The sequence below is a fragment of the Ambystoma mexicanum genome, chromosome 1q (genome assembly GCF_040938575.1).
Source record: "Ambystoma mexicanum isolate Mex_15411 chromosome 1q, UKY_AmexF1_1, whole genome shotgun sequence".
NCBI lineage: Eukaryota > Metazoa > Chordata > Amphibia > Caudata > Ambystomatidae > Ambystoma > Ambystoma mexicanum.
Genome location: NC_090922.1, coordinates 452476382 through 452501826, shown reverse-complemented (window position 1 = coordinate 452501826; position 25445 = coordinate 452476382). Strand labels below are relative to the sequence as shown.

Genomic DNA, 25445 nt, shown 5'->3' with positions numbered 1-25445 from the left:
GGAACATGTGGCGATCCTTGCTCCCAAATTATTAGAGGTGTGGACTGAGTCACTTCAAGAGTCCATCCTCCCTCCATCCCTCCCTACGCAAAGCTGTCATAACAGTTTTGCTTAAGCCCGACAAACCTGGCGACGAATGCGGCTCGTACAGGCCCCTCTCACTCATGAACATTAACACCAAGATATTTGCAAAGGTAATATCGAACCGTTTCCTTCCGATCATGACTTGACTGAAGACCAAGGGGGCTTTGTACCCGGGAGATCCACATCTCACAACATCCGGCAGCTTTTTAATGTGATGGCTAGAATGGACCAGGACTCGAACGAAGTAGCAGTCACATTGGATACCCAAAAGGCATTTGACATGGTCTCGTGGCAGTACATGTGGTTGGTCCTCGAAACGGTGGGGATTGGTCCCAATATGATTGGATTTATTAAATTGTTATATACGGCCCCGGCGACGAGCGTTCGGGTCAATTCCCTAGCGTCTACATTATTTACACTCTCCCCAATCCTTTTTGCGTTGGTGATCGAACCAATGGCAGACCATACAGGAGCTCGCAGTAATCAGAGGGCTACGCCTGAAAGACGCCCCTGAAATAATATCCCTATATGCTGATGATGTGCTGTTATACATCAGAGACCCCGTCACCCACCAGGAACCCATTTTGCGGGATATCACGCGTGTGGGCACTTTCTTGGCCTTCACAATTAATTACTCTAAGTCAGAGATTCTCCCGCTCACCAGCACTGCCCAACAGCCTGTCTCAGAGTACCCACTTTGCTGGTCCCCCGGGGGAATCAGGTATTTGGGGGGCCGGGTTTCCCTGTCCGAATCAAGCCTGCTAGCTGAGAATTACACTGCCGTAGCGCAACTGGCTGAGTCAAAAATTGTAAGGTGGCGCACTCTCCCGCTGTCACTTGCTGGGAAACTCTCCTTCATCAAGACGATTCTGGTCATCTTTAGCAATGTGCCTATCTGGCCAGGGAAGTAATATTTTGTGAGGCTAAACAAATTGTGCGCACAGTTCCTGTGGCATGCTGGCACGGTTCATAATAAATGGCTGGACATGACGCTCCCATATGAGAAAGGGGGATTCACTGCTCCAAATTTGAAACTGTATTGGACAGCCGCACAAGCCCAGAATGCCACATACTGGTACCCGCGTCCTCTCACCCGCCCGCATGTTAAGTTAGAAACACTTGCCGCAGACGAGGTTAACATTATGACCCTGATATTTTGTCGAGGCTACGTGCCAGATTCCCCATTCAATCCTGTAGCGACTACCATACTTGCATGGGAATAAGTCCTGAAACCAACTGCGGGATCTTACCCCTATTACAAATGGCTCCCTATCTCGGAATTCCATGGGTTGGAACTCACACATGATAAAGTCTTAGCTCAACATTGGGGGGCTTTGGGTTATCAGGCGTTGACTGACTTTTTTCCTGAAGGGAAGTTTATCGATCCACAGACATGGAGGCAGGGTCATTCTGGGCCTGCGCTTGAGATGTTGCCGTATTACAGGCTCTGTGCTGCCTTCCGTGCCAGGTGGCCCTCATTTCCAGATGAACCTCCTGATGCCCCGGAGGTCGCTTACATAGCTAACTCTAGTGGTACTCGGGGTGTGGTCTCCTCCCTATATAAAATGCTGTTGGCAGGGACCCCAACTCAACCACTCAAGGCTCGTACTGAATTGGCGGGCCACTAGACTTTGAGATCTCAGATCAATTATGGAAGAAGATGTGGTTACACACAAACAGGGTATCCCTTAATTTTAATTTCCGATGTACGCAGTTTAAGTTATTGAACAGGTTACATTACAACCCCCAAAAATGTTTTAAGTTCACCCGTAATAGCGTACACACCTATGCCTGCTGCAAAATGGAGAGGGCGGACCACCTACACATGTTTTGGACATGCCGCGCACTGGGAGACTTCTGGGATGGGGTATAGAAGGCTCTTATAGACATTACTGGCACAGTGGTTGACCCTGGCCTGCTAGAAATGTGTGCTCCAGAGTTGTCGGAGCCCTTCCCCTCTTACCTTCTAGAAATGGCTTAATGCACCCTTCCTGGTCCCAGACTTGTGAAGAAGAATACCTCACTATGCTCCCGGTGCACTCCCGCTCCAAGAACGTATGGTCCGCCTTCAATAGTTACCTCCTCGATCAAGCTGAGAGTGCATCCAGAACAGACTCACCCGGGGTCCCGCATGGGCGATCTAGAATGTTAAGGTGTCTTATGTTTAGCTGTTCACTCCTCTTGAAAGTATGTTGGTTTCCTCCATATGAATTGTGACTTGTAAGTGAGCTGACTATATCTTGTGCCCTGATGTGTGTGTTGCTGTAAACCTCTGCCAATAAATAAAACTTTAAAAAAAAGAATAATAATAATAATAATAAATGCATTCAACAAAATAATCCTTGGTTCCAGAGGTTCCCTTTCCTTGGAGGTCTCTGGTAGGGTGGCAAAAGTCTCTCTTGTAAATGACTCCTTAAAGATGGAACATTGTCTCTTTCAAACAATCACTTCCTAACAATAGCAACATTGTCTCTTTCAAATAGCTACTTCCTAAGGATGAAGGTAGTTCTTCAACGATAGGGAAAGTGTCAATGTATCTTTAAAAACAATATCTTCTTATTTAGATCGTCCTGATAGACTCCCCTGCCAGGAAGATTTTAGTAGATTTCTTAGATCCTCTGGTAAACTCTCCTGCCAGGTATCTTCCGACTATGCTAACTTATTTATTTTATTTCAACTTGTCTGGTGCTTGGTCCACTAGGACTAATTTTTAATTGATTTGTACAGATCCCCTGCTATACTCTCCTGCCATGTATCTGTCCACAATATCAGTGTACTCTGTATATTTTAAATGGTTTCCTGGTATACTCCCCTGCCAGGAATTTCTTTCTGGGGTCTGCAGATCCGCTGGTATACTATACATGCAGGTATCTTCTTCCCAAATGCTTACTGCCTGATGTACCTCTTTCACAAGGGCTTCCTTTTTAATGCTCTCAATATCTATCAGTATAGTACAGTTTATTACTTTGCAGTCTATACTTTCGTGGCTTAAGGTATTACTTGCTCCAACTTTCCCCACATTGACAATTCATATATGGAGATTTATTCATGTTCACCCATTCAACTTAGTCAATAGTATTCCTTTGCTTTTGGTAACACCTGTTCCAACTTTCCCCATATTGATATGTCATATATGGAGATCTGTGCAGGTTTTGTCTTTAAATTACTTTGTTAGCATTCATTGGCTTGAGGCAATACTTGGCCAAACTTCCTCATATTGACAACTCATATTTGAGAATGTGTGCAAATCATGTCTTTGTTTTCTACTTAGTTGGTATTCAAAAGGTTTTATTGGTTCCCATGCCCGTCAGTATGTCCCAGGGTCCCCAACCTTTCTGGGCAGACTCACCAGTGTCTATCAGTTCCTCTGACCCATAGCGCGTTGTCGCGGTGAAGCTTTCACCATGGGATGGCATTCTCTGCTCTGCAGACACTTTTTCAGCTCCTCTGCTGTTCCCGCATACATCCGCTGGTAAATCTGCTGCTCTTGGACTCGACCGTGCTGCAGGCAGCTCTGCTGTTGCTCTCGGTTGCCTAGCTGTTTTCTCTCTGTGCCTGCTTTATCTTCTGTGGCCTTGCGCCACGCCGGTAAGCACTGCCTGCAAGCGGCAGTCTGAGTACACCTGTTCTCATCACCATGGTTCGCTCCTGTGCTTCTGCCTTCTTCTGTGGTTCTGCTTCCTTCCGTTAAGCTTTTGTCTGTGTTACAAATGCCAAGACCATTTTTTAAATGTCCCGCATAGTTGGATTTTATGATAACCACTGGTGTGCATGTTTAGCTTGGTGTTTATGTTGATCCATATTGACTCCTCCTTCCTCTTTCTCATTTCAGTACTTGAGGCTTTATGGGAATTGGAGTCCATGGGTTTCATAGGACTTCTAAGATGATTTTGTTAGGGATTTTTGTTTAGCACAAAAACATCAGAGACAAGTGTTGTGTGTTATGTACATATGAGGTATAAATGTTATCCTGCCTAGAATGTCTGACAAGAAGGGGTTTTAGGGTTTTACAACGGGAGGGATTTGATTAATGGCAGCATGCTATCAGGATCAGGAATTTAGGAATTATATGGTCTTCACATGTAAGGGAAGAATACCACGTCTTTCCTGATGGGGTCACCACATCTTCCCAACAGCAGTCTCCTCCCATGTGATCCTCCCTCATAATACCACACCCAGAGCCAGATAATGGCTGCTGTCCCCTGGCCACATGGGGGAGATCTTAGGCTGGGGATCAGTGATGACTCCACAGAAATCCTCACATACCCTTACCCTTGCGAGGGAAGTTCCCCTTCTAAAGTTGACAGGTTTTCGTTAATTCCGATAGAGGCTTTGGTCAGCCTTACCACACTGTCCTTCGATATTGTTATCACCATCTCTATATGGACTATACGGGCGACCCACTGATTGAACTATGGCACCGTACAGCCTATCATCAGTTGGACTGGGAGTTTTGGAATTACCGACACTCTAACCTTCATTTCTTTTCCCAAGAAGGTAATGGTGATTCTGACAAAGGTGTAGGTTTCGTTGTGGCCATGGATACAGTGTACCTTTTCTCCTTTTCCGCTCCCCGGGAATCAGCTCTGGTCTTATGGTACATCGCTTGCTCCCAACTGTCTAATTGGGCCCAAACATTTTTTCTCTGAATGGTGGCCGGGACTCAATAGATGTTATGGTTGTTGCCTGTACAAAGGTCGTTTTTTTACAGCTGTGAGACGATACAGGGAGGCAGAGCATCCCAGTAAGGGATTGGTGAGACTTATACAACAGTAACAAGGCACCCGCTACATAGAGAGTGTTCCGGATGACCTAGGCGTTACTCGATACACTCATGTGGACATTGCTGCAGCTTTCCCTAGCTTTTATGGGTTCCATGTCATTTCTTCGCAGGATGAAACAATGGGTTTTTCTCTGTTGATATTTCATTGCGAAAACTCATCATTTTTTTTTTTTTTGGGGGGGGGGTTCCCCCCCTAATCCCCATCTCCTTTAATTATTTAACTATCCCCGAACACCCACACCCCATCTATATATTTTTTTAACCCCCCTACAAAATTCGATGAGTTTTCACGTTGAAATGACAACGGTGAAAAACCCAGCGTCATTTCATCCCACGATGAAAGGACGGTGTACCACTTTTATGGATGGTTATACCAAGCTGCCTCCCCCATCCCCCAAAAGGGGAGAGGGAGAACCAAGAGTTGATCGATATTATCCCTATCTCCATATTGTATCAATGCACGAGAAGCATGGTCTGTCTCGAATAGGTGATGGAGAGTCTAGATGCCAACATATCTCATCTTCACCTCCTATTACGAGAGGGTCCGTATCTGGGTCACTATCTCTGGATCATAGAAGTGTTTAACTCCTGGGAATTATGAGGAGGTTTTAATCGGGTAGATGGCTCTCCCTTCTCCTCCTGTCCTATCTGGAAGACGTGTTGGTGTACAGTCTTAGAGGGAGGGATTTTGAGGACCTCTGATCTATCTGCAGGAAGGATAGATCGGGATCTTTTTCCTCCAGTATGGGGAACTGTACTTGTGTTGATGGGGTAAACTGAGAGGAGGTCTCGTTTTCTTGCTCTTCCCCAGTATTAATGACTGGTTCTCCAACAGGGGATAATGGTGTTACTGCGGACATAGGGGGACTAACACTTTACCTGGCAGGTGTCATCCCTAGGGTCTCGCTGACCTAGAATGCGAAAGGGGCATTCAGGGGTTTTAACCTTCCTGTGCTGTGGAATGGTATTCTCATCTACATCCCATGATGCCGTCACTCCTGTGGGAGGACACTGAGGCTAGAGGCACCCAAATTGTAGGGTTGCCTGCGTCCAGAGGGAAAAGGTTTTTCAAACATTTTAGGGTCTGGGGAAGGTTAGTATTCTCCCAAGAGGACTCCCCTCTGCCTGATCGTAATCAGCCTCCCCCTTTTGAAGGAAAAAAATAGGTCTGGGGTCCCACTCTCTGCATATCTATGTATCGATTGGAAGTACATGGGATAGGAGGGAAGGGATGGAGCGAGTGGGGTGTAACAGAGGTGAGGTGAAGGTGTTTGGTGGATACTGCATTCTCCCACAATAGTTGTCTCTGGTCCCATAAGGGTTTTCCCTCTCCATGAGATCAACCCACTGAGTACCACCCCCAGGGGGACTATTGAGTAGCAGCCTCACCTCCCTCGCCTAATGGGACAGCTAGCAACCTTTCACAAATGAGTCAAACTCCTGTCAGACCAATCCCTTCTTGGACCAGAGCAGAGAGAAACAACAGCAAAAGGCAGAGTTGCTCATCGGACTGAGGTTTCCAAAGATCAGACAGGTTCAGTGAAGGTTGGCTATGGAAAAATAAACACCACAACCAATCCATTACTCTAATCTGATCAGGTAAAGCAAGTAGCGAGAAAGGCAGCATAATTTGCAGAAATACTGAAGCAGTGGCATAACCAAAGATTTTTTTCAAAGACCAATAAGAAATGATGTTTTCAGAAAAGAAACTCTCCCAAAGCAGCAAAGAAATGACAAGTCACCACAGCACACAGACAAGGAGAGGCAAGAACTATGGGGTGCTTTTTGACCTACCATGAAATCCGAAAAGCAGGACAAAGCGTGATGGCAGGGTTCTCTATTGATACGCACAAGGCAGCAAGCGAGAGGGTGCTGCACACAAAGCCCATTCCTAAAGATTTATGCATTTTGTGGTTATGTGTAATGCACACTATACAGCAAAAATCGTGTTTCAAGGCTTTAAAGTTCCAGCACATAGTTTAGAAATGTTTTTGTGCCTGCTTGGCGGTGTAGGCATATCCCAACAAGGTTTAGAAAGAGTGAGCAGGATGGCAAACACCAGGCTTGCATGTCAAGTGCAGACCCGTTCGTGTCAGGCGAAAGTAGTGAGCACCAGGACGTAGATTTCCCCCCCCCAATACTAAATGTGGGTTTTCAGCAAATTCCACATAGAAATTAAATTGTAAGGTTTGTGCTCCTCCTTTTATCCCAAATTCAGACTGGGTCTGCCCCAGCCCATCAACAGTAAGGATCAGCACCTTGAAACTGGCAAGGGCTCTCCAATCAGACAGCCTCTTGCTCAACATCTGCCTAGCAACAGATATCCCTATGCTTGAATATGGATTGGGATAAAACGGTTCCAAACCCAATATCAGGCCAGGGTGTTGTAGGATTATTTAGTGTGTTTTTGGAGTGCAACGCCACTGCACGGGATCAATGTATAGCGTGTTTTTGGAGTGCAGCGCCACTGCATGGGATCAATGTATTGCTATAATGCGGTACAGCAAGCCATGTGTTGCCAGTTTAACATATGGACATGCAAACGAAGACAGGTTACACATTGTAAAAGCACATCATTTTTAATGGTGTAACATATGGACATGTAAATGAAGACAGGCTACACAGGTCAAAAACAAACCATTTTCTCATTTAAAAGCACACCATTTTTTTCTTTTCTCACCTGAAATGCCTCTATTGCAGGAGACACATTAGATAATTAATGAACTAATATAATTAACAAGTAATAACACGATTTTAACTTCTTAATATTGTAATGTGTTCTCCATGTGCAAAATGAGGCAGGCTGAGGCTCACTTTAAACGTGCATTCAGATTGTTTTCTCTCTTTTTCTCTGTGCTTTTCACAGTCCTTGCTCAGGAAACAAAACTCAAATAAGCAGGAAATCAATTTTTTTACAGTTGCTTACTGTAAAAGTGAGCTATTGTTTGAAGAAGGAGGGTATGACATGATGGATTTTTATTGGACAGGCGTCACATTAGGGGCTGTAACAGAGGTTTCTTGGTGCACCTCGGGGAGGGAGAAGGGCAGTGTCCATTTTGCATAGCTTCGGTGAGGACTTAGCTGGAGTGGCTGTGTGGTTGCCTGGCTGAGAGGCGTCGTTCCAGTGCACTACTGACCTTCACCGGCTGGGGATTCTAGTCGATTAGCACCGGCTTGAGAATAGAAGATTGCAGATTGGAACTGCATGTTCTCGCTGGGGTGCTCTAAAAGAAAGCCCTGAGCCATTTAAAGAAAGCGACCAGCCCAGAGATTTCATGTGCTGAACAGCTACAAATTGCTGGTAATTATTTTATACAAAGTGAGGGTGCGGTGTGTGAATGAAATCTATTTCACGGAGGCAGCGTAGTGATAGCTTCCATTGAGGAATCCCTGTATTTAAATGCTACACTCTAATGTTGCCATCTAAATGCAAGTCCACTGATGCATTGTTTTCTTTATTGTTGCAAAGAATCTAATGAAATGCCATGTATGTTGCAATTGTTTCCTCTTATGTTTATTTTAGAAAAGACAGCCTCGCAAAGCTGGTAATGTATGATTTTTGAAATGAAACTGATGTAAATCAAAACCTGTGTAAAGGCTTCTTTTTGCTTCTGTTTTTTTCTGGTGCAGTTAGCCCATATCACAATATAAAAGGGCAGGTTATTAGGTAATATATGCCAAGCATCCTATGTGGAAAAAGTTATGTTATGAGTAATTATAAATAGCTGTGTGCGTGGTTCCACTCAGTGTATGTGTGTGTGTGTGGCTTCTGAGTGGAACACAATCCAATAGTCTGCTGGGCGTACATGAATCAGCAGAGAGAGAGGCCTCTGGAAATAGTTTCACTAATGTAAATAAATTAGTGATAACAACACATGTTATTGTGAATACTACATGGAAACAATCTCACTAATGTAAATAAATTAGTGATAATACCACATGTTATTATGAATACTTCATGGAAGCATAGCTCACTGGTGTAGATAAATCAGTGTTAACAGCCATAAGTGGCACTCCATATGAAAATGTGGTGTTATTGAATAATGTAGAAGCCTGAGGCCTCTAGAGATCACAAGAGCAGTCTAAACAAAAGAAAAAGGTTTTGTATGTTGGGGCCACAAATAAAACAAAGAAATGATGCTCATCACTATACCACAACGAAATGTATACCAACCAAATGTATCTGTGCACTGAAATAATGCATAGCCACTATACCACTATAATACCAAACCCAATCTAAATACAAGGAGTGGTTATTACTAAACTATTTTTTGTTTTTTGCGGTAAGAAAATACCGCTAGGTCCCAAATCTATACAAAACACCCAACAGTGTCCAGACCACCACTTTTCCCAGGAACTCTAAGCAGGAGTCTGCAAAGTGCATGTCATATATGAAAATTCCTGACCCAAGAGGGCAGGAAGGTGGTCAAGGGATAAGATAGCCAAAGGGCAGGGCAAAAACCGTATGGCACAGCCATTTTGAGTAGATATTTAAAATGGCATTATACAGTAAAAAATAATGGTGCACTCAAGAACACTAAAAACAAAGGTAGAAAATAATCCACTGCCATCAGCAGTCCTGGAAACATCAAAAAAGTGTGACGGGGTCACAGGCTTGGAAAAGGGTCAAGGATTAGGCACAATAATGGGATTCGGAATACGGTTTACAAAAAGCATCCATCTATACAATTCAATCCTTATTAAATATGCATACAGCAATGGGAGTGACCTACAATTTCATTATCAACCTCTTTCTTGAAGTCATTTTTCCAAATAGCAATCTTTCAAATAGTGTTTTCAATGTGCTTTTGCAGGAACAAACCCAGACTTTAAGGATGAGCTACTAGGCACTATTTGAGGCGGGAAAGGACACAGGTGTTTGCCTCCACCTCACCTTACCTCATTTGGATCTAGGTGTTTGCAGTCAGGAATCCTGTTGCCCACGCTCTTGACTTTAAATACATCTGGCAGGACCTGTGGCAAAGGGTGCAGATGTTTGGCGCCCGCGGGGTGTTCGACGCCCGGAGGGGAGGCAGCTGTCCAGAGATGGGAGATGGCGCACATGGGAGAAGTAACACGGGAAGGCGTCAGACCAGCGGATCAGGATCAGATTCTTCTGTGGGGTCTATAACTGCTATACGAAACTGCCAGCACTCCTCCACGGCTCTCCTGTGCCCCGCTCCTGCCTTGGCCAAGAAAAACAAGCCCAAGATCGAAGAACAAAGAAAACTGTAGAAACTCCCCATCCATCCACCAAACTCACCATGACAGGCCACACGGTCCCAAAAAGGAGAACACTCACGGTAAAGCATAAAATCCCAATAAAAACATCCTCACTTAACACTGAAGCCAGAGCTGACAAGTCGATGCAGTAGAACTTCGTGAAGGTGTGCTTCGACCTCCGCGTAGCAGCCCTGCAGATGTCAAGCAGGGGCACACCAGACAGGAACGCCGTAGTTGCAGTGATCACTCTGGTCGAGTGGGCTCTCGGACAGCCAGGCAACGGTCGGTTTGCCAACCTGTGACAATGGGTGATGCAGCCGGAGAGCCCCACCTGGAAATGGAAGCCTTGGTTAGGGCTTTCCCATGGTTCACAGGGCAAAGTTCACAAAAAGTTGTGACGTCTTCCGTAAACTCTTCGTGCGGTCCACATAGAACTTCAGCACTCTAGACACATTCAGCGAGTGCAAAGTCCTCTCAGCCGGCGACAAAGGCGTTGGGAAGAATACAGGTAACACCAAGGGCTTGTTTAGATGAAAGTCTGACGGCACCTTGGGCATTAAGGAGGGGTGCATCCGTAGCACTATCCTTGTCTCGTGGAATGTCAAATAAGGTGGTTTACAAAAGAGGGCCTGGAACTCTCCCACTCGTCGTGCGGAGGTGATGGCCACCAGAAAAGCTGTTTTCCACGACAAAAATGTCAGTGGCAACGAATGCATACACTCAAACGGAGGACCCATGAGCCTTGTCAGCACCACATTGAGCTCACATGCCGGGGCCAGAGCCTTCATCGGCAGGAACGAGCGAAATAGTCCTTTGACAAACTCCTTGACCAATCAATGAGACCATAAGGATGATCGTCCAGGAGATCTGATGTAGCGGGAGATAGCCGTCAGATGAAATTTGATGGAAGCGTGGGCCAGTCCTGCCTTGACCAACAACAACAAATACGGAAGTACCTGCAGAGCAGTGACTCTTAGAGGGTCGATTTACTGAGTATGGCACCAAACGGCGAACCTCTTCCACTTGTGCCCGTAGCATATGAGAGTACACAAAGCTCTGGCCTTGGCGAGCACCTCCTTACAATCCGCTGGGAAATCGTAGCCCCCTCAAACTCTAGTGCTGCAGTAGCCAGGCCTTCAGGTTCAGCCATGCCGGGTCATGGTGCAGAAACGCGCCTCCTTCCCTGGCAAGAAGATCTGCGACTGCCGGAAACTCGACTGGAGGGGACGCTGACATGTCAAGAAGGTCTGGGTACCATATCTGTCTCGGCCACACCGGTGCAACGAGGATCATCCTGCACTGGGACCTTCTAAGTTGATTGACCAATCGAAGAAGCAACAGCAACGGAGGCAACACATACAGAAACAGGCTGTCCCAGGGGAAAGAGAACACGCTCCCCCATTCTCCCCGGCTGGGGAAACCTGCTGGCAAACCTCCGGCACTTGGTGTTCGTCGCCGTCGCAAACAAATCGATCTGGGGATTGCCCCATCTGTGGAACAGGTGATCTACTTGGTCCTGCCGAAGTTCCCACTCGTGGCAAGGGCGCAGCTCCCTGCTGAGAGAGTCGGCGACTGTGTTCTTCACTCCTGCCAGATGAAACGCAATGAGGAACATCCCCTGGGGTCCTGCGTCTCTTTGGAGCGCACCAGGGATCGGTATCCCCCCTGCTTCCTGATGTAGAACATCGTGGTGGTGTTGTCCGTGAAGACCCCTACCACCTTGCCCTTGAGGGATGGAAGGAAGGACTTGAGGGCCCAAAACACTGCCCGCAGCTCCAACACAATGTGCAACAGCTTTTCCTCCGGCAGCCACAAGCCTCTTGCATGAAGTCTTCCGATGTGCACACCCCATCCTTCCTTGAAGGCGTCCGTTGTGACCATCTCCTGGTGAGGTGGGGTCTGGAGATCTGCACCTGTGTGCACACTCCCCACCACTGTATCGCTCGACAGAAACTCTCGTTGAGTGTGACCTTGTCCTCGAAGCCTCCTGACACTTGTATCCAAAGGGCGTCGAGGAACTCCGAGCAGGGACTTGATGGACCTCACCCTTGCGATCTTCAGGGCCAACAGCCGTTGTACCTTCCCAAGATGGCTGCTATCCTCTCCTCCGACAGAGACGCCAGACACGACACTGTGTTGAGTCAGGCTCCCAGAAACCGCACGCCCTGCGATGGAATCAAGCAGGACTTTGCATAGTTCACCGAGAACCCCAAATCCGTCAGGAGTTGGACGGTCATCGCTGTGTGTTCGACAGCGATGTCGTTTGAATTTGTCCGGATGAGCCAGTCGTCCAGGTAAGGGTAGACGTGGATCCCTCGTAGATGCAGCGGCGCCGCCACCGGCACCAGGCACTTGGTGAAAACCCTTGGCTCCGACTTCAATCCGAAGGGAAGGGCCTTGAACTGGTAATGTTGCCCTTGAATCACGAAGCGTAGGAACTTGCCGTGGCCCTGGTGTATGGGTATGTGGAAATAGGCATCTTCCAAGTCCAGCAACGATAGAAAATCCCCATCTTCCTGCTGTCCTAGCACGTGCTGAAGAGTCACCATCAAAACATTTGAGACGATGTACTTGTTCAGACGGCGGAGGTCCAGGATGGGCCTCCAACCGCTGTTCTTTTTGATGAGGAAGTAACCAGAGTACACTCCGGAGCCCCCGAGCCTCTTTGGGACGAGCACTACTGCACCCTTTTTTTAGCATGGCCCGCACCTCCAGCAGAAGCTGAGGGACGTGGCTTTCCGGCTGGCACACTGGTGGTATACAGGAACACTTCAGTTGGAACTCTAGGGTGTGTTTGTGGGCGAGAGTGTCCAGCACCCAATGGTCAGTGGAGATGGTCTTCCACACGCAGACTAAGTTCGCCAGCACGCCTCCCACCGGGGTGCTTGGGTGGAGGCCCGATGCCACGGCCGGTTCAATCCGGTTTTGACATCGAGGCGCCGCCCTGGGGGCCTTGGCAACGGCGACGTCCTCCTCCATATTTGGCTCGGCCCCTGTAGGTCTCCTGGGCCGACGAGCGAGAGGGTTGCTGGTAGGAAGAAGCACCTCCCCCAAATCCTTTGGAAGAACCCTGGGATTTCCCTCCGGCGGTCTGAAAAGGACGGCTGCCGTTGCTGAAGCGTGCCCAAGGCACGAGCCATCTCAGTGTCTGCCTTGATGGCCTGAAGAGACTCATCCACAGTCTTCCCAAACAAATTGTCCCTGGTGAAAGGCATGTTCAACACCTTCGACTGAATGTCCTGGTGGCAATTAGTGGCCCGAAGCCAACCCCGCCGACGAAGGCAAACGCTGTTGTACATTTGGCGGAAACCTGCGTCAGTGATGTCCATGGCCACCGTAATGGCGTGGTCCGATGCCACCTCGCCTTCCTGTAGGATCTCCAAAGCTAAGTCCAGGAGGGGAGCGAGCTTGAACCAAGGCTCCCTATCGTAACGCGCCACGATGGCGAGGGCACTTGCGGCCTTGATGGTCGTTGCTGCCGACATGATAACTCTTCGCCCCATGGCATCCAACTTCTTCCCCTCACTGTCCGGTGGGGAGGAGGCCACCGATGAGGAGGCTCCCGAAGATTTCTTCTTGGCTGCTGCCAAAACCACAGAGTCCAGGGACAGATGGGACCGCAAGCATTTGGGCGCAGAGTCTGGCACTCTGTATTTCTTCTCATAACGGTCCCTCTTCGCCGAGGAAGAGTTCTTCATGAGGTACAACCCTTCGTCCCAAATGTCATCCAAGAGCAGTATCAAAAGTCTTCCTCTTTGCCTCGCGGCGCTGGTAAAGGAAACCCTCTTTCTTCTTCTCCTCATGGACAAGCGGGAAAAGCTTTGAGGCCCTCAAGATCATGGCGTGGAACAAGACTATCTTGTCGGGTAATGAAGATCGGAACAGCGGCAAAGGGAGATCCCCCCCTCAATCCGCCGTCATCCTTGCCCGTCGGTGCCGTATCCGTATCATCCCTCGGGGGGAGAGGGAGGCAAAGGGTGGAAAGGAGGCAGAGGGTGAACTCTCCTCTTCTTGGATGGTGGTTCCTCCGATGGTCCTGGCTCTGTGGGCGGGGCCACCAGCGCGAGAGGCATCCTCATCCAGATCTTGGAGCATAGGGTATGCAGAGCAGTGAGTATGTCCATCGAGATGTTCCCAGGTGGTTGCTGAGACAGTTACTTAGGCTGCGGCGACGGAGGCGAGGGTGTTTGCGGGTTAGGCTGGTCCGCCAAGTCCTCAACGCCCTGTTGGTCCTCGTCATCGCCCTCGTCGGGATCCTTCCTGTAGGGCCTGCTCTCGATGCATCGTTCCTCCTGGAAGGCCCAGAAGTTGGTAAGCTCCTCCTCAGAGGAGATATCCGAGCCCTGAAGGGCTACTGTGCCCCCATCCCATCTCTGCGACCAAGAGAGACTGTTTTGGGGGAAATGATCAGCATCATCTTCTCCAGTGTCTTTTCGATGGGTTAAAAGGAGGACTCCCTCCTGGCAGGCAGGGATACTCTTGCCTTCGGGGCTCTGCCCTGCGGATCCGCCTCTGCGGCCTTCGCGAGGGTCACCACCACTCCTTCGATGGAAGGGCCCTTTGTCAGATGTACCTGGGCCTTCACGGCCTTGGTCGAGCCTGAGGCCTTCACCTTAGGGGGGGGGTCTGAGCCCCCGCTGCCTGTTGGCCTTCTCAGTAGGGCCTGTCTGGGTCTTCTCCAGAAGCTTGCCCGGATGGTCTGACTTCCTCCTCTTAGAAGAACTTGAGCGCTGGCTCGTGGTCGAAGGCGCCAGAGACGCTGTACTCGCCCTGGCCGCTGCAGAGCCTGTCGCAACAGTGCTCCCGGTGGCAGAGGACTTGTGGTGCTTAGCCTTATGTTGGGCCCCCGCGGAAGGGGCGCCCTCAAAGGTCAACCTTCTTCCGGGCAGGGGAGGCATGCTGCCGGGACTCACCCAGAACAGGGGCCTTGGCCTGCAGCCACTCGTTGAGACACCTGCGTTGGTCGTTCAGCGTGCGGCGTACCATCTGCTGACAAGACGCACAGTCATCCTCCACGTGTGCCGGGTCCGAGTGCAGGCAGTAAAGGCACAGAGAATGTCTGTCATCTGAAAAGACATTCCGTAGGTTGCAGCCCGGGGCAAACTTTGAAGAGAGGCGCCAAGTCATCCTTCCCATCCGCCATGTCCACGCAGCATAGGCCTTGAAGAAGCTTCTGGAATCCTCCAAGAAGAAACTCAACAAAATGTGCCCTTGAGGGGCGCTGAAGAATCAGAAAACGGGTCCCCATTAATCAAAAGGTGGATGAATGGAGCTTGAAGCTCGATTGACCGAAAAAATTGAGCAAAACTCTTAGAAAAATTGCAAAACGCAGTAAAAGCTCGAGAGCTATAGCACGAGGACTCCCAACACTTGAACGTGCAGTAAAAATCTGAAGATGGCTGCCAGAGGAGGGGCTTAGGTTGAGGGCAGTCATTGGCTGGGGGCAGTATGACCCAGAGACCAGTGATTGGTTGTTAGAAGAAAGACAGTTCAGAAGTGAAACTGATTTTTTTTTCCTTTATCGAGGATTCCCAGCCTGATGACTGGGAATATTCATGAGCATGTGAATCCATGCCAGACCTCATGCTGGAGAACAAGGGTACCAAAGACAAACTGCGTGATAACAATGCCAGTCCCTCTCCCAGAGGCTTAGATGTAAACAAGAAGGGCCTGGTCATGAGTGTTGCGAGTAGCCTCCAGTTGTGCACTAGCCTCTGAGGCTCACCTATCCCACTTGTCCCACTCGCTCCGCTCAAACTAGATTCAGCTGCCAAGGGGGCACCCACAGTCAGTGGCTGTAAATGCAGCCTTGTGCTTTTAGCAGACCTAAAGAGTCTGCTATTGGCCCTCTTCAAAGGCCAAGGAAGAAGGGGAGAACCACGGGAGGGCCACTAATAAGAAGGGAAGACGCCCTGCGGACTCTCAAACCCCCGGAGAAGGCAGACAAACACTACTGCCACCAGCATGGCCGGGCCGAGGGACATCTTAGGAACCAGAGACAACATTGACTCCATTAACACCCTGGCTAACAAGGGCATCAGGCTTCAAACCATCTAGGCCCCCTCCCGCCCCTACTCCAAGAAAGTCGAAATATGCTTTTCTGCCTCCCCATCATTCGCTGCTCGGTGGGTAGACCGTGCATTTAGTGCCAATCCCATGGTTGATACGCCAGCTGGCAGGGCTGCCTATGTTCCGTCAAACCCTGCTACTAATGGTGTTTGCTACATGGCCCGTAGATCACAGCCAGGGCAGGGTATGAAAACCAGTGGGGTGAGAGGGAGTCGTACAGGGGGCACTGTATTTTTACACAAGGTTCCAAAACTAGCCCCTAATTGCTCAGAAAGCAGGGACACGCACTGGTTCCATGAATTAAGTGGCTGCCTATTTGAAATCCACGAGGACATTCTAAACTGCACTAGATTGCACTATCAGGGGGAGAGCATCTTTGACTTTTTACAGATTGATTTTTAGGGTCAGTGGCATATTGGGTATTGAGATGATACGTTGCCCATCACCAAACAGCACAATTGAAATCCGACCCCACCCCCAACACAATTATGACTATCCCTCTGAAATTGGGGCCCACTATCCTGTGCTTTCCGACACTAATGCAGTGCCGCTGGAGAAAAGAACTTTGAGCAATTTCAATTGAGCAGGGAAATGCATACTTGAGGGTGCCCGAAGAGAACCTAACTGAGATATGGGTGTGTTGGTCAATTGGTGGCACACGGGGCTACTGAGTCAGTTCCTGACTCCATGGAAAGATACAAAGCTAACTGCTTTGGTTATTATTATTTTCTTATTTGCATATGGGTTAGGATGTACCTTTATGGGTTTACGGCCGAAATAAAGATATTGACTGAGTGATTATTTCACTTACATCTAGACCACAACTCCAATGCTTGTAATGTACACAGAGAATATATTGCAGTGCGATGAGTGCTTATAGCCGAAGCAGGAGTTAAGGGAATACCAGAATTTAATTCTGGAAGGGCCAACTAAGCTTAGACGTTGATCTTTGAGAAGCCAAGAAAACTCATTCCACAAAACAGAGTGGGACAATCCAGATGACCCAAATCCAGTGGTGCGTTGCATGCTCCATAAATAAGCACATTAATATAATGGTATTGTATAGCCACAAAAAGGAAGCACTAATAGCTAGAAACCTAATAAATGTAAACATAAGCTGTACTGCACATTATTGTGTACTGAGTTAAAAAGGGCAAAAAACAGACTGACATGATTAAACAAACTTGCATTTGGTCCTCTCTATACATTAGGTTTATGTGCCTCCAAAACCTTCTGAAGATTGTGCACATCCAGCTCAAAAGAGAAACTTACGGTATCATATTTGTTGTGATGCAAACCTGAAAGCAAATTCTAGCAAAAAGACAATTAAAAAAATAGCATTCCTACAGCTCCTTGTTAAAGATATTACCTTGTCATCCAGTCGCTCAGCAACTGAAGTACAGAGGTCCACCAGGTTAGGCTGCAAGTGGCCGTTCACAATTTTCTCATTGTACACATAAATCTACAAAGTGGAGCAAAGAAGAGAGCTTAAACAATGTTTGGTTTGATTTTTCGAAAGCAGATCTGACTAGATTACAGGTTGTATATCAAAGGTAAATAACAGTTTAGAAATGCAGCAAAACTTGCACTCACTAATAGTTCACTTTTGGCAAGTAAGAAATGTTATGCTGTGCGCAAGTGGAGAACTGGCAGTCATGAGCCAATGATTTTCTGCTTCGCATGTAATTTGCAGATTGAAAATGTACCCCTGGTTTTGAAAGAAATCAATTAATTTGCAATGCAGCTCTGAAGTGAATACATCCAATTGAGTGTGTGTGGGCGAGAGTCTCTTAGGATGCCATTACATTGGGATCCGAGCATTTGCACACCAGTCCTTCGCTAAGACTTTGCTAAACTTCTGCACGGATAAAGGAGGAAACATCACCACCAGTCATCCATGTCAGAAAATAACATGCATGGTATTTCTAGACTTTGATGAAGAGCTTTGCTAAGACAAGTGTCGCTTTTTCATTATGACTAAAATATGTACTACACATGATCACAGTTTAGCATATTAGTACAATTACATTTAATCTTTTCAATAGGAATTTTTGCAAAAGGAGACAGTCCCAAACACCAACACGATACCCTTTTTTCCTTGGTTTCACAGCTGTTATCAAAACTTTGACCGAACCAGAAGGACTCTGACTAAGATGTGCCATTGTATAGAAGGTTTTTTTAAATAAAAAAATAAAAAACACCTGGCTAATCCTACTGCTATGAGGGAAGTTCCCTGCCTAACAAAGGATGTTTGTTAGGGGTGCTTGTCAAAGTCCAAAAGAAATAGTCTTTACTCCCTATCGGTTAACTATACCCGGCATCTAAGAAAAATATAACAAAAAGAAAGGAGGCCAGAGCAATAGCCTCTCACTTGGATCGCTTTTCTCAGGACTTTTTCAAATGTTCGCAATACAGTTCTCAATCTCTGCAGGTTTTGTATGCCAAATGTTACTTTCATACGGTTCCCTCTTTCTAGTAAGAACAGTATTCTTAATACAATATAAACATTTCTTACTTTGTGCTTGAATATTTTCTGATTCAATACTTGACAGAACCCTCCAGGTTCCTTTTTTCTCCCGTTCGGACTGTCTCTCAGATTGTCAGTGCTCTCCAAAGCCCTCTGGCCCTCTGATAGGCTTACTTTATCTCTGTTTAGATGTGCCATCTGCCAACTCAGTTTTATCAGGCTCTTGTAATCTTTGTGGCTTTCCCAGCCCTGAATGTTATAGTTTGCCCCTCTCAACGGTGTTACCTCCTCTGTAGTGTTTGCTTCCCTTCTGCTGCTCGACAGCTAATGCACTTCTCATGCAGAGTCCGGGGCTCTAGTCTGGTTACAGCGCTGGTTAACGGGCATGAGGCCCACCACGGCTTCCATGTGGTCATGCCAACAGGTAAGACGGTCACTTAACTGTCTCCGTCTTGCTCTTGGCTTTTTCTCCTGTCATGAAGCCAGCCTTCCAGCGTCTTGCAAGCAATTTGTTTGCTCTCCATGCTCCTATTGGCTCTGTGGCCTAGCGTGGCTCCGCCCCTCCAGGACGTCTTTCCATCAGAGATTTGCCTCTGCGTAGGATTCCCTCTCCTCCACTCATGGTTCCTCCTGATTTATGTACGTCATCACAAATAAAAGGGGTGTGTCTTTCTTCCTTGACTGTGGTGCTCCGGTGTAATTCAGTATAACCTGAAGTCAATAAGATAGACAGCATGTCATTATTTGGTCCATCCAAAACAGGGTTAACCACAGTCTTTCCGATTCCCATGCATGCGGATAGTGTACTGTGGTGGGTTAGGAGGAGGATATGTACACAAGGCGGACATGTTCACTTATTTTATTTAAATGAAAAAGAAAAAAAGGCATAACTCTCCCTATCGCTATGGGGTCCCTGCCTCACCAACTAAACTAAAAGGTGCTTGTCTGTCATCAGAAACTCAATAACGGAAATGTTCACTGTTCAAACCTATCTCCATCTATCCCTACCACTAATAACTGATAACTAAACTGGGCCAGATGACTGTCTCCCGTTATGTGGTCTCCCCTTTGCCTTTTTGCCTTGTGGCTTATTATCAGGGTTGCTCCTTTTCTCACTGTTCTTGCAAACACAAATATCACTGTTCCTCAATGGGTCTCTTTAGGGTGATTGCTTGACGTGAGACCAGTTCCTGTAACTCTTTCCAACAGTCACTTTATCTCAGGCTCCAATTCACATGACTCTTGTCCTACAAATGTTCCACTTATGCTTGCCACCTTCTTCCTCTTGTTGTACAGGGTCTGAGCATTTGATAAACTTGAGGTTTCTACACTCTTGGGAGCTATATCCTGTCCGTCTTGTTTTTATTTTCCCACTTGACACTTATCACACGCTGTGCCTTTTCACTCTTTATTGAGTGGTTTATCCACTTATCTACAAGTAACTTTCCTTGAGTTCTCTCTGGGGCGCTTCTAACCACAAATGTGAGTTAATATTTCACACATCATTATTCTTGAATATTTCCTCTGATGTTTCAAGGACTTGGGTTTCTCTTCCATTATCATACTTCCGACTTATCTCAACTCGGTAGTACGAGCCTTCCCGGTGGCTTACCACCACTCCAGCATTCTCCAATACCGGTCTTCCTCAGGATTATGCTTGCGGGGCTAGGCACTACAGAAGTCTGTTCCTTGGTCAAATCTATCGACTGTCCATCCGCTTTGGTTTCTCACTAGTCTCTCTCCAGTCTGGTTTCTCGCTTGCCCCTGTTCCAGCGTGCTTCTTGGCTGCCGCCTTCACTGTACGGGGGGATGATGGTGCTGCTCCCAGCCCTGCTGGTCTAGGAGTCATCGTATGGGTGCCCAGACCACTACAAGATGTCTATGGTCATGCCACCACTTCAGACGCTGCTTGCTCTGACAACGGCTTTCCCACTGTTTGCCTCTCCAACCCACCAGCGTCTCCGGTGAGGCTACTACTACACCCCCACCACCCCTGAGTGCTGCAGGTTCCGCTGCCTTACTTGGCTCCACCTCTCCAAGACTATTGGACGCGAGAAGGCTTCCCCAGCATACTGTTTGCTCTCCTCCTTTTGGGCTTCCTCTGCCTATTGTCATAGTGATTTGTTCTTAAAGGGGTTCGTCCCTCTTCGCCCCACGGCCTGCTTGAGCCAGCATTGTCTGCATCAAAAAAGGAGCGAGGAGCATTTTCTTTATACAATGCAGTCCCATATATGTGGAAAAAGTGTAATCCAAAAGGGAGTTTCCCTTGGGGAGAAGGGGTGAATATTTCCGATTCATCACAGTATGCTGGACCAAGAGTTCCTTATCCGGAATGGGAATCCTTGTCGCCAAGATGGGACTCGCTGCCAATAAGGTACCACTTGCCCAGACTCCTATGTAGGGTATTGCTTAGTGGGCACACCTTCCTAGCCTCAAAGGGGGTGGTTCACCTCTTGGGAGAAGGGACTGTTAGGGATATTTATTATTATGCGTCATCACCTCTCCTCCGGAAAACCCCCAGCACTTCTGCTGGACTTCTGGACCTTTTTCTTTAAATCCTAAATGAGTGGAGCCTTTTTCCACTCATTCATTCTTTTAGGCTCTGACTTTTGGAACTCTATTATTTGTATTCTACCTATACTATAGAGTCTGTCTGCTCCATAGCTCTTAAAGGCATCTGTGTTTTACTACTGCAGCACGCAGGTCCTTATGGGCAGTGTTTCTGTGGACCCTCAGCATCCTCCTTTAAAGGATAGTTCCGGGACATTTTTTTTATTGTCCCTACGGTTCGGCCATGTGTTTTTAAGCATAAATCGGTAGATCGTAGAAAACTTTCCTATGGACCTTACCCGACTTTTCGTCCATTAACGCACTCGAAATCAGCCGCCATTTTCTGATAATCCTATCATTTCCCCCCATCGCCCTGGCTCACCTGCGTTTGTGGCACTAAATCAAATCCCCCGCCCCTGAAACAGACTATCAAAACATTCATATTCCCCGCCTCTCTCTGTGACGTTTCTGTGCTGCGTAGGCAAACGCGCCCAGGCGTCTTCTACGCGACTCCACACAGAACCCAGAAACCAACACAGATTAGCTCACAACACAGCGCGCCACAATTCGGAATATGAAAGTGTACTTTTAAATCAAACCGCAAGATTGTAAATTTGGTAAAGTACATTTATTTGACATCAAATGTTTAGAGAATATTCAGCGATTTGCATTTTTATTTGCTCAAGTTCCAAAAAGTTCGTTTTGAGGCACGCGATGTTCCTTTGCTGTACACAGGGTCTTAGATCATCTCACAATACAGCGCCACAATTCGGAATATGAAACTGTGGTTTAAAAGCAAACGGCAAGATTGTCCATTTGGCAAAGTACATTTATTGGACATCAAATGTTTAGAGAATATTCTGCGATTTGCATTTTTCTTTGCTCTCGATCCAAAATAGTTCGTCTTGAGGCAAGCGATGTTCGTGTGCAGTACACAGGGTGTTGGTTTACGATAAAATAAGCTCTTCGGTCGCACTGATAATCGCATGGCTGTTCCAACAACGAGGCACTAGGCCACCACAACGGTCTGTATGTTGCATCTAGCCGTTAGTACCGCGTAAGGGCATACTTGTACTTGGCGATCGTCCCATAAAATGGTCAGGGTGCTAATGTTGTTCACGCGGAGAAGCAACTGGCGGTTGAAGAAGCCATCCGCCGGTGTCTGGTACTCGTGACACATACAATAATGAAGGATGTACCCGTTTTAAAAACATAAAAAATGAAATTAGTCTCACCATCAGATCTTTATTAAAATTATTCATTTTATATATTAGGTCGGGAAATTATTTCATAGCTAGGACAGTGCAACTGGGTATTATACGTCAAGGGGGGGCTGTAGGATACCGAGACAGTCCCCCAGTGCAGGGGTTGACAGGGAGGCAGTGTAGGTGGAGAGTGGAAGGGCCCAGGACCGAGGTCGCAGACAGTGGACCAGTTGTAGCAGGGGAGAGGGAGAGAGAAAGTAGAAGCAAAGAGGAAGGTTTTGAGGTGCTTCCGTAAAAGGAGATGGTTCTCCTCAAGATAGTGCACGGTACAAAACAATATGCCACATAGAACGAACAAGTACAACTTAACCCGTCTTTAAAGCTACTGTATAGTAATTAAATTGCGGTATAAACTCATCTAAAGAGTTACTTACATTATATTTGCATTTTCCATTGTGTCTGTGCGTAGGGCAGCCCCGAAATACCACTCCTTCTATGCCGATGTTATTTCTTCTAATGAACGAACATTAAATGGCTATCGTTTCTGAAATTTTATTCATTATCGTTTCTTACGTTATTGCACCACACCCCCAAAAAGAAGTCTTTCGGGATGGTCCCGGCCTGTCAAGGTCAAATAACAATAGAACCTTATACTGAGTCGTGGGCCATTCCGGCACCCGAGCAAAAAATCAAAGCAGCTGACCTTCACTTTGAACGAGCACACATTCCTAGTTAGCTACATTCAGTGTAAGGCCATCTCACAGGACTTGAAATTTACACTCCATCTTTGCATTTTGTCTGCGTGCTTTGCAGCCCCAGAGAACCATAAATACGGAGACATTCTATATTTTTTGAAAAATGATTTATATTACTGTTTGGTTTAATTTAATGCGCAAATGAACAAGGTTGGATAGACACATTGCATGTACACTGAGCAATCACTTTTATTTACACAATACATAGCTACACATATTCAATGGGCCTGCGACATGAGGAGACTCGAGAGCAAAGTCACAGGTGACACCCGGGTGGTTCGCACTACTGCACGGTGAAGGGAGGGGCAAGGGTGGAGAGACACATTGCATGTACACTGAGCAATCACTTTTATTTACACATTACATAGCTACACATATTCAATGGGCCTGCGACATGAGGAGACTCGAGAGAACAGACAATCAAATTACAATCATTTAAACCGTGATGTGTATTTCTCAATGAGCTCTTCTTTAGGTGGACATGGAACAGAGGCAATGTTGGGTGGCAATGCAGTTGTCCCCTGCACAGGTTCGTTCACAACTCCATGTATGTGCCTATCTAGGACATCGACAATAAGTCTCTCAATAAAGTCATATTGCATATCCTCAAACACTGGTTTGATAACCCATTGTTTACTTCTTTTTGTGAAGGCCTTATTGTAGCGAAGCGTCCCTAAAGTTCCGGTCGTCCTACTTTGTTGACGGCCAACATTATGGTTATGTGCCAAGACCGCTAGAAGAGTCCGATTTCTCATGCCCTCCATGCCAAAATGCAATCGTTTTGGCCTGTACTTTAGGCACATATTGTGGAACACCTCCAAATCTCCTGTGTGGCAGAATTCCGTGAGTCCCCTCAAATCTCTTGTTATAGTTTTATCAAATACAATCTTTTCAATGGCTTTGTGAGTGGGTGATGAAGGAATCAACCACTTCTTCCGTGCCTCCTCTGTGGACAAATGGCCATGTTCACAATTGTGGAAATGTTGGTTTGTGGTCCAGCGGTGAACGTTGCTAGTGTAACATTACTGACCGCCATTTTTCCAGTAGAATTTCCAACGACCCTCCACATGTTTTTGAGCTCCACCAAAGATGGTTGCTGATTGACTTGGACCACTGTGAAATACCTTGCATATCTTTTTTTTTTACCTGCAGCCGACATTTTTTTATTGATTGTTTTTGCAAGATGCCAAACGTCAAATTGGTGATTTATATTTTTGTACTGTTCTCTCATTGTCTTGGCAATTGAAACGTGTCTGTCCGTGGCTATCAGGTCGATCACCATTCCCCGCGATTGTAGTTCTTGCAATGATGCTACAAAGCCAACTTTCTCCATGGCCACTGAGGATGTACTTTGTGACACCTGCACGACCACCGAACTCACAATTTTCTTACTTTCCATGTCCTGAAAGTGGTAGGTGCAGTACTTGGCTGAAAATCCTGGGCTGTCGCACTGTCCATCACCGGCTAGCCTGAACCGTTTGCCCGCGAATGTACTATCAATAGACATTTTTTCCATTCTCCAAGCTTCGCTAATGGCTGGAAATAGATAATCTGTTTGGTATTTGTAGAACTGAGTTTTCGCAATGAAATGGATTCCCACAAACTGAAAGAAAGACTAACTTTTTAAAACTTGAACCACTAAAAAGTGCAGCCGCTGCACTAAGTAGATTGCCTGCTGGCAGTTGCCCCAGCATGGGTTGTGCAGACCATGAGAAAGGATATTTTGTACAGGTGGCATGTATTTTAAGGTTAGTGCCTCGAATTGCACGAGTCACATTAATCAATGGCTCCCCACATACTTCCCCACCAACCGAATGCCCACATTTCATCCGAATAATATTATCAATCAAACAACTATCGAATACAATGAATTTGGCCTCTTTCCTTATACTGTCACTCTGCATCCCAGCTGGTTCGGCCTGTAACGTTGAGGACATGTCACTCACATGAAAGGTAGAATCTCTGATATCGTCTTCCGCTATGTTCAGTGATATTGATGGTGTTTCATTGTCGTCCACTTCATTCTCTTCCATTGCAACATCTGTTCCTTCTCCGGCGATGGGTGAATAAAACAATTTCTTTAACTTTCTCGCGGTCTTAGTTTTTGCGGGTGTGGATTCTGTGAATTGATCTCCGACTGCATCCGAACTACCAGGAGGACATTCACTATCAATGGCTGGATGTGGTATAGCTCCGTTGTCAATCACTTCATATTCTTCCCATTGGCACGATGCATCTCCAGTCTCAAGTCCCTGCCAAAAGGTTTGACAAGCAACATCTCTCGTTCGCTTCACTGTCTGTGTAGATCT

The 25445-nt window shown here is 46.9% G+C and overlaps 1 protein-coding gene across 2 annotated transcripts in view; it reads right to left on the bottom strand.

Moving 5' to 3' along the window:
• Positions 1 to 25445, bottom strand: part of NUP93 (nucleoporin 93) — a 1186812-nt gene that overhangs the window by 765309 nt on the left and 396058 nt on the right. For both annotated transcript variants that reach the window (XM_069640327.1, XM_069640334.1), the window contains one exon: positions 17529 to 17621. In XM_069640327.1, coding sequence (XP_069496428.1) covers positions 17529 to 17621 — 93 coding nt within the window. The remainder of the gene's footprint in view (positions 1 to 17528; positions 17622 to 25445) is intronic.